General features: G+C 27.2%; 1 protein-coding gene across 1 annotated transcript; it reads left to right on the top strand.

Annotated features, from left to right (window-relative positions):
* Positions 1-2,241: 2,241 nt before the first annotated feature.
* On the top strand, positions 2,242-7,213 carry LOC132947144 (ATPase H(+)-transporting accessory protein 2). Its single transcript, XM_061017351.1, has 8 exons — positions 2,242-2,456; positions 2,605-2,741; positions 3,194-3,433; positions 3,496-3,627; positions 3,841-4,020; positions 4,657-4,731; positions 4,814-4,916; positions 6,861-7,213. Exons 1-8 carry the CDS (start codon positions 2,405-2,407, stop codon positions 6,938-6,940), a joined length of 999 nt encoding a protein of 332 aa, XP_060873334.1. The 5' UTR covers positions 2,242-2,404; the 3' UTR covers positions 6,941-7,213.
* The last annotated feature ends 3,010 nt before the right edge of the window (positions 7,214-10,223 follow it).

Raw genomic sequence — 10,223 nt, 5'->3', positions numbered from 1 at the left:
TGGTAGGAGAAAGCCGGAGTGGGAATAATTGGCCGCTGTAGCGGGTCTATTCGTGTGGCTAGATGCACAATAGCGTCATCTTGCCTCTCGAGGCGTCAAAAAGTTCCTCTCGTTTCATCTTTGTTATCTATTTAACGAAAAAATAACATGGACTATTAAATAAGTGGTTATCGTATATACAGGGTGATTTGCAAAGCATGTTCACCCCCTTCCCCATTTTCCTTTAATAATGTAGTTATTTAAAAACTGATTTTTGGAATTTTTAGATTTATTTAAATTAAAGGTCTTATTTTCGATCCTTGAAATTGTTGTATCATTCAACTATATTTAAGCAGTGTCCTGTGGCGAAACAAACTTAAGTTTTTCAAATAAGAACAGCAGCTAGTTTTTAATTTTAAATTATTCAGCAGATAATTTTGTTTTAAATGTTCATGTATTTAAATCAAAATTTGAACGAGTAGCATGTAGGTACCTAATTTGATATAACGAGACATCTTTTGATACAAATTTAGATTTAAAATAGGTGCTTTTGAAATGTTTAATAATGATCTGCTGGGGTGGGGTGTGGACTTGGAGGGACTTAGCCCTTCAATATTAAAATTATCCCCTCCAAAAATTTGTATTTCAATTGAAGAATAAAATACTTCATTATAATTAATAGTTATCTAATCTACATCCTACCTAATTCAGAAAATGTTGTTTGAAGAAATTATTTTCTAAAGTTTAAACAATGATTCATTATTCGTGTGTTTTCCATAGTAGAAATCGGATTCACTCTCAGAACATAATACAGCGTATAAGTTTAATAATAGTATTCAAAATTAGTAATTACTAGTTAAAATACATATTACTGATAACACTTAAAATTTTTTAGAATATACCTAGTCAAAACTCGATAGTAATGGTTTTTTTTTTTTTATAAATTTGCAATTTCAATCGATGGTTAAAATGTATTATAAAAGTGCTACTCTAAACGTTATAATTATTGTTTTAATAAAAAATATTCATTTTAGGAATAGGTAGATCGTATATGTATTATAATATTATATTAAATGTAGGAAAGTGGGTGAAAAAAAAATAAAAATATAATATGTTATGTACCTAATATAGTATATTAGATACATAAAGTAATATATTTTAAAGGTATTTAAACAGAGGGTGTGTGCATTGGCGCAACTAGGGGGGGGGGCTTAGCCTCCTGACTAAAATGTAGCCCCCCAAAAATATCCCTTATTAATTTAGATATAAGCCTTCTAAAGGTTATTTTTAATAAATAGTTTTGTTAGCCCCTCCAAGTTAAAAACTGAAATTGCAACTAATAACTTACTATGATATTGACTAAGCGGCACGTGATGTCCAACAGCAGAATCCGCTAAATATTATGCTACGAATAAAATATGTCCTTTGTGAATAAATTACTAGCCTTTGTCATGAATACTAACTCAGTGTTGCTTTGGTTAATATTGTTATTCATTATTTTTCTATAAATGTGAATAAACAATTTTATGCTCATTCAAAAAACTTGATATTTTAATATAATAATTTCATCAGGGCTCAGAAGATGACATAAGTTATTGTTAATGTATAGTTGATCAATTTTTTTTTACTAGCGTTAGATTGTTAGAAGTTTCAAATTTTGAAGTTTTTAAGTTAAATACGCCTTATGTCTGAGGCTCATATAATTTGAAAGTTTCGCAATAAATGTTGGGAATAACTTAACTACAGAATAGTTAAAACCTATTTTGTGTCTATACTATTATTACTATACTTACCTAGGTATGTGGATTGAGAAAAAAAATTGCTGATGCCTGATATTATGTTATAATGTCGCATTTAATGGGTAGTATAGACTCTCGTCTCTCAATAATTAGTTTTAATAATCGTTGTACACGATTTAAAGATTAACAAATTATTTAATAAATAATAATTAAAAAAGAAAAAAACGTTCCATTCCTCAATAATAACGAATAACTTCTTAGTCTCAAGTCTGGCACTATGATATCATTAGGTTTAGGTAATATATATTATATTATATTATATTTTAAGATTATTCGTATTTGGTTGAGTCAGTTGAGTGTTTTGGCGGCAATCGTTAAAAAAAAATACCGGGCTGTTGTTGGCGACACGTCGTCCTCTCAAACGGTCACACTGCGCGGACGGGCGGTAACATTATCAGCGTACTGTTATCTCGAAATGTGTAGCCAATGGTAAACACAGGTTGATACCCACTTGATAACTTACCAAATTTTGCTGTACGCGAGTGCTGAGTAGTAGGTGTAGCGCGAATGATATTATTATCTTTTTTAATATTTCTTATTTTCGTTCACACTAACGCCCAACGCTGCTCAAATTGGTCCCCGTTGTTCCTCTTTCATCCCGACGGCGTTCCGGCATTAACCCAAACATGAGCTGTCTGATCACGATCATTGCTCTGGCTACCGCCGCCTTGGCGTCCGGTGAGTACGGTTTTCTTTTCGGCGGACACGCCCCAGCCGCTGTCCTCCCTCGCCAAAAGACTCTTGGTCGGTGGTTTCCCATTCCCAGTGACCCAGTCATCTATTTTAGCGATCCTTTGTGTTTATTACTGTGTTTTTTATGTTCCAGCAAGTGCCCAGAGCCACCAACTATACGTCCTTAACTGTCCTGAAAATGTCAAGATCAGCCAGTCGTCTGTGCCTTTGCGTGCCACCGAGTTGGCCGATGTTGTATCGTCGACATTGGGTTTCACCGTCTCGAAAGGAGTAAGTCCACATATTTACAATAATTCTCAAAGTCACAACACTTGGTTCACCGAAATGATTCCTACTTGTCACACTTTCTAATTTAGCTTTTTATTAATTCCACGTCGTCAGCTGTTGACTGAATAACAATTATAATACACAATTGGTTGCTTGTTAAAACATTAGCATTTTTGTTATTAAAATAATGATTTACATTTAAGTACAAATGTCTTGTCACTTACAAAGTGATCTACAATAACTTTTATAACATAAAAAGCTTACATAACTACGGGTATAGGTATATCATTGGTGAAATAGACAAATGTTTTTATCATAACTTTAAAATAAAGACAAGAACCTATAAATATTTCAAGTACCTATCAGAATTCAAAGTTCTTATAAGATATAAGAAAGTGTATACAATGGTTGTCTGATATAAATCATGATTATTGTTTTAAAATGTGTTTTTTTAGGTAAAAACTTGGAGCAACTTAATGGTGGCAGATCCATTTTCATTACCCGAAGCTGTAGTTGTTCTCGAAATACCCGGATCAAACAATCCTGGTTTTGACCTAAATAAAGTTGACCATCATGATTTAATTTTGGATGAACCCTTAGACGAAGTGTATGCTACTGTGGAACATAGAATGAAAGAAAGACTCGACAATAAAGAATATAGCATTATGCATGGTTCCTTAACCAATGATGAATTTGTGAGATTAAATGCTTAATTTATAATTGTTACTATTGTTCATAATCTCTTATTAATTTTTAGCTGAAAAATCAAGTATTCCATCCAAATTTTAAACTTAATCCTAGTATTAAACCTCAACACATTGATTCATATGATGAAAAGTATAAAGTATTTTTTAATGAAATTTACAACTTGCATCAATTAGGACAAGGTGTAAGTACAATTTGAGATATTCATGCAGAGTTGCAAAACAAATCTATTAATTAATTGAATGATAGCAATTTACTGGGCCAATAAATCGCGTTAAATAAAGACGATTGTCTAACTATTGATTGTACATAAAATGTTCAGTGATTGTGTATGCAACTCAGCATTAAATTATAATAAAATCTTTGTGTCATAAATTTAAATACATAACCATTGCAGGTCAAAGAGAGTATGTTGAAAAATAATGTACCAGATTTACATTGGTTTCAATTGCAAGGTGTAAAAGCTTTGACTGCTGTCAATGAACCTAATTCAGCTGAAACTATTGAAGGTGAAAAAGTTTTGAATGAAGCTATATCTACACTGGTCCAATCATACAATGAAATTTACAATAATGAGGTATTCAACTAACTTCAATATACAGTATGTTAATTAATTGGAGTCAGTAGCTCTAATTTGAGGTAAGAACATACTACTCGTTGAAATTTGATGTAATATTTTCATTTGTTTTTATAATATTCTTTAACTGCTATGCACTTGTAATAAAATTAACATGTTGCTAAGAATATCTCGCACATTTTTTAATCATCGCTTTAATGACTAAATTTGTTTCAAAAATCATGGTCCTATAAAATTGACTTGTGCATAACTTGTTCATGGTGGATATAGGTATTAAACAATATTGTAAAAACAAATATAAAAATGTTACATACAATTACAATGAATATTGTGTTCTTAATTACATATTGGATTAGCATTAGTTATCAAAGTGTGAAAAACATACAATATTATGATGAAGTTACTTAGAAATTCAACCAATTTCAAATTTTATTTTGATAAGGTAAAAGGGTGATAAGTATTAAATTAAAAAAACTGTGCTATGCAGTATCTGCATTATATTTTGAATTGGAGCTATTGACTTTCAATTAATTAACATACTGTATATATTACCAGATTTTACTTCTTATAAATATTGTCATAATCTTTTTAGATATCGTTATTACTTATTAAATATTTTAATGGTATGTTATATAGGTGTTAATAATTGCTATTACCAACAATGCAAAAGAATCACATAGAAACAAACGTGAACTTACTAGCTTGGAAAAAGTAAAAATTGTTTTAAAAACAACTATGCTTGGTGTTAATTATTATAAAAAAGTATAATATATTATGTGTATTTTTTTTTTAGGATCTCAATGTTGCTGAACCAATATCAAATGACTTTCCAGTCATATTCAATCTTATACTGTGGTTCGTTGTTATATTTGTCTTTTCCCTTTTAGCCATAGCATGTGAGTATTATTTTTGGTATCATTTTAATATAAGTGAATAAAATATTTTTAATATTAGCACTAGGATTAAAATTATTTTTAAAAACACATTATTTTATAAGACTTGTATTTTTAAAATTTTTCTAAATTCACAATAAATACTGATGTACACAGTCTTTCAGTAACTTAAAAAAATACATATATATTTGATACTCTATTCAGGATACGAATGCCCAAAAGCGCGCATGAATACAGATTACTGTACCGACGGTAGTTATCTTTATTCTTTAGTAATACTATGAACGAAATCAAACTACTTTATATTATATTATAGTATTTACTAACCTTACCTAAGATAATTATCGGCAACTCAGTTATCAGTATCCATCCGTGAATTTATTCTGAATAGAGTATAAAAATATTAAAAGGGATTTTTTATTGAGGTTTCAAGGTTTGAGTTAGGTTAGTGAACACTAAATAAACTGTAATTGTATCAATTTACATTTCCAATACAAATTCGTAATTATTTGATTTATAAAATTTGTTCTATCAATTTCTAAATTTCATAAGAAATTATGATTTATTTATTTTCTACGTAATAATCTGTTTATTTCTAATAGATTTTAGTCAATACTTACCTAGTTTAAATTAATGTACATTACAAGTCCATCAGTTTAACATCATTGGGATTAATCTATCCACTTCAGTATAATCTATAAAGATAAATAATAAATATAGTTATTTAGTTTTACCATTTTAATATATTGTGCTATGAATGCTATGATAATCCTGACTACCTATCATTTAAAAATTATCATTGGCTAAAAAAATCAATTTTAAAAGCAAACGTTAACAATAATAGGTAGTTTTAATAATTTATTTTATCAAATCATATTTAACTAATTTCTTTTAATAATATTAAATCGTAGGGTTTTTTCATATTAAAATAAATAATGTAATTTGATGCAAGTTACAAGTTACAAAATTGTAGTTATCAAGTAACCATACTTAGTTATATTTATATAGTTAACCAGTCTGTTAATAAAATATAATATTAATATATAATCTTGTCATACATTATTACATATTACAAAATCATAATCACTCATAAATAATAATCAGAATAAATGTAAATTAGAGTACTTTGTTATAATTCATCATAGACATATAAATAAATATTCATATTTATTCATATGTCTATGTAATTTATAACAACCCATAATAATTTAATTTTTGATATACATTATTTAGCAGTGTTGTCAAGTATCTTAGTAAAAATATTCATAGATCTTGGTGTATTCTAATTGTTATCTAATATTTTCTTAAATACTATTTATAAAAAGCATTCTTTTAAATAATTATATTTAATGTAAACTTTGAAAAGTATGTCTAATACTTGTAAATGTAAACAAATTTAAGTATTACTCAAATACATTGTTGTATTGTTTTATACGGAGTTAAATATCTGACAATAAATTCTACCAAAAATATTAAATGTTGTATATCAAAAATGACTATAAAATTATATTATCATAACTTACAAAAGTTGTAATATGAAAAGACATTAAGTGTTTACAATTTGTAACTAGTTATATTTTGAATTTACACTTTGCTTTGAATTTACTTCTTGCCGTTTATTTATAATAATGAATTTTTATATTATTAAAGTGAAACAAAATATTCTATATTTTGTAATACCATACTGGTTAATGACCACCTTATAATCGGTTGTATCAACTGTATGGTACTTTACACCTATTATAAAAAATGATGGGTTGGTAATCTTTTCACAATCTGTAGTACAATAATAATAACCAGTAACAACTTAATTAATTATCAGCTATTGTTCATTTGGTTGAAAAACTGAAAAAGCAATTTTGTAAAATAATTAACTAAATATGTGTAATATTAAAAGTTGATGAATGTATACAATTTTACTCATACTAATTATATTATTTTTTCTAGTGAGCATTGCCCAGATGGATCCTGGTCGCGATTCAATCATTTACCGCATGACCAGCAACAGAATGAAGAAAGAAAACTAAATGTCCATAAATTCACTTATAGTTGAAAAAATCAGACTGTGCAAGTAATAGTTATGAAATGATTAAAAAAAAAAACAACATCAAAACTTTAATTTGGCCTAGACTCCATTCCAATTTGTATATAAGTGTTCATGTTCAACACAAATATTACTAATATTTTACTAAGTTTATGTTTTATTTTATTTATTATATTGTTTTAAAACAAAAGTGTTTAGTCTTTTAGCATTTCTTTATTTTATTAATGTAAATTAAAAAGTTATAAATTGTTTTCAATTTCTTATGTTGTTTAATTGCCTTTGATATTTTTAATTTTTGGTAAGTAATACGTATATTCTGTTATAGGCCCTTTCCAATTAATATTTATTAATAATGATAAATTGTAATAACTTATAAGTGAATTTTCAAATCTATTGTATGTTGGGTTTGGGTAAATACCTAGTAAACTGTTATTTAAAAGAATTGAAAGACTATTGGAAAAACTTAACACATATAAAAACTAAAGTATGTATGTTCTAATATTTATTGGAATATGAAAAAAAAATTCAATATTCAAATATTTAATAATTAAAAAAATTTTCTTATAAATTGAGTTACTTGAAAATACTGATTTATTGGTACTCAATTTAAACACAAGTATTGTGTATTACAATTTTCTTGGTCTAAAAATTTTCATTCTTAATTTGTATTTCATATTTACCCATAATAGATATTTTACTTTAAAAATTTGCTATAAGAAGAAAATATACAGATTTGACATCAAAAAGTCACAAGGGACACCAGAAAACTACCTGTCTTTACTCCTCTAACCACTGTCAATCATAAAATACATTATTCTGCACTAGTACATCAATGCAATCCTCTTTACAGCGTTGACTAATGGTTATATTTTTAGAAAAATACAAATAAAAGCAAAATTAAAATTAAAAAATTTTTTTTTTCGTTACTATATCATGAAAAATAATATCTACATGCGTGAGCAAAAACAAAATCTATAAAGAAACAAAACATAGTTAAAAACAAAATTAAAAAATCAACTTCTTTAGTTGTTAAATTGTGGTTATAGAAGTATAATCTACTCAATTATGTGTAATATAATCCATTAGCTCCTCAATAAATTGTATTATTATGAATTTAAAAAACCTAGTGCAATTTATTGTTTGTTCATCATAGTAAAATACACAACCAAAATAATGCAGTGTTATTTTTTTAATAATAATAATTTTATTTTTTTAGTGTTACCTTTATAATTGTGTGTTTCCTAATTATTTATTTGTAAGCTTTGTTGTCTTTTAAAAACGTCACCAAGTCTGGTATATATTCAATACAGTAATATGTTGAAAAACATTTCAAACCTAAACTAATCAAAATTATATTTTTTATAAAAATACTATGGACAAAGTACATGTGAAGTTTTCTAACCTCAGAGTTTCACTAAAACACAATCGTATGATTTGTATGCTGTATTAGTTATGAAATATAATATATCATTCTCAGTTACCTACATTTCATTTATTTGTGAGAAACAATAACAATATTATATTGCATGAAGTTTACATGGGTAATATTATATCTAATAACATTAGAAACAAGTCAGAACAATTATAAATTTTAAATATATTTAATCAATATTGGTACCAATTTTACCTAGCTATACAGTATTATGTACTTATATTGATTAAATATATATATATATATATTTAATATCAAGTACATTTCATCAATGGTACTTATTTAGCAATGTACTTTAACATCATAAACAAAACTTATAAAAATTACCATCATGTAAACGTACGCGCACCTGCAGAGAAAATGAAATACCTAACTGAAATCCACATGCATGAAAAATGTATACTTAACGAGATACCGAAAAAATCTTATATCCACGAGCGTGGTGCACCTAAATAGCCTATACATAACGCCGTGTGGTCATTAAAATAATTTTCGAATAATATTATATGTCATTGAATTTGTATCATGATATCATCAGCTGTTGTCAATAATATATTGTAATGTTTTACATTACTGATATTATCTTACACTTATAAATATTATTATTGGCCACCAGGAAAATATACAATAAAATATGTATTGATTTTACAATTATATTGTGTGTGCGTACGGTTTTTTGTGTACACGACGTGGTCTCCGATTAATATGAATATTGTAATAATATTATAATATATATAGGTAACGCATGGCCAATATATTTTTACCATATTTTAAAATAACTTTATCCAATAACAATAAAATTAGAATATCATGCGATGATGAAAAGCAATTCCGTACCTACGCAAAATGCGTATAAATAATATTATATAGTGTACTATAGTTTTATATTGTCTCAAAATATGGTAACATACTAATATCAGTAATACCTAACCAATTTAATTGAGATATTTTTTATATGTGTGTGTGTGTGTATGTGATAAAATTATAATGTATAATTTAATATATTAATATATAAACAATTTATTAATACCACGTGGCCGCGGAGACAGTGTACTTACACTTTATCACTCATCACCCAATAAATATTTTTAATTATTTTATAATATTCTGTTTGTGGAACATTAACGACAACAGCAAAACGCCGGCATTCAAAAACTTTTCCACATTCCAAAAAGAGACCGTCAAAGCACCGGGTTAGGTTAGGTCAGTGGAACCGACATCACAAACGTCCTCATCGCAAAACCTCATCATTGACATCTTATTATACTTAAAGGCTCTTAGTCATTATAGCTAGTTGGTTAACGGCACCGTCAAGTAACAATTCGAAACAGTTTTTATAAAACGATATTTATGTTTCTTCGATTTTTGAAAGGAAGAAGCTTATTTTGACGCCTCAAACTGCGCTATATACTATTTATTTAAATTGAGGTATTATCATCTACGTTGATAGAAGAAAAATTTGGAAAATTTTACTTTTTTTTTAAAAATAGGTGTAATACCTGTTGGCTTTATTAATACAAATTTTACTTTTTTTTAATTTTGCAGTGGAAGGATTTTCGAGTGAACTTCAAAACTAAACTTAATAGTTTTTACGGCAACATCAAGTAACAAAAATAATGTTCAATAACTTTTTTCTTACTAGGAAAGGGATTTAAAACAGTTTTTAAAATGACGTTTATGTTACTGTCTTATAGATTTTTAAAAGGAAGGAGCTTTTTTTTACGCTATACTATTTATTTAAATAGAGATCTAAACAATGATAGAAAAAAAATTCGGAAAATGTTACTTTTTTAAAACAGTTGTGGGACATACCTGTTGATCGCTTTTTTAATGC

Source organism: Metopolophium dirhodum, chromosome 6 (assembly GCF_019925205.1).
Source record: "Metopolophium dirhodum isolate CAU chromosome 6, ASM1992520v1, whole genome shotgun sequence".
Lineage (NCBI taxonomy): Eukaryota > Metazoa > Arthropoda > Insecta > Hemiptera > Aphididae > Metopolophium > Metopolophium dirhodum.
This window is presented reverse-complemented; position numbering and strand designations above follow the sequence as displayed.

Excerpts from the sequence above, each read along its gene's own strand:
- LOC132947144 (XM_061017351.1), top strand. The coding sequence starts at position 2,405 with ATGAGCTGTCTGATCACGATCATTGCTCTGGCTACCGCCGCCTTGGCG. Across the intron at positions 3,628-3,840 it reads TGCATCAATTAGGACAAGGT|GTCAAAGAGAGTATGTTGAA; the intron begins GTAAGTACAATT and ends TAACCATTGCAG. Across the intron at positions 4,021-4,656 it reads ATGAAATTTACAATAATGAG|GTGTTAATAATTGCTATTAC; the intron begins GTATTCAACTAA and ends TATGTTATATAG.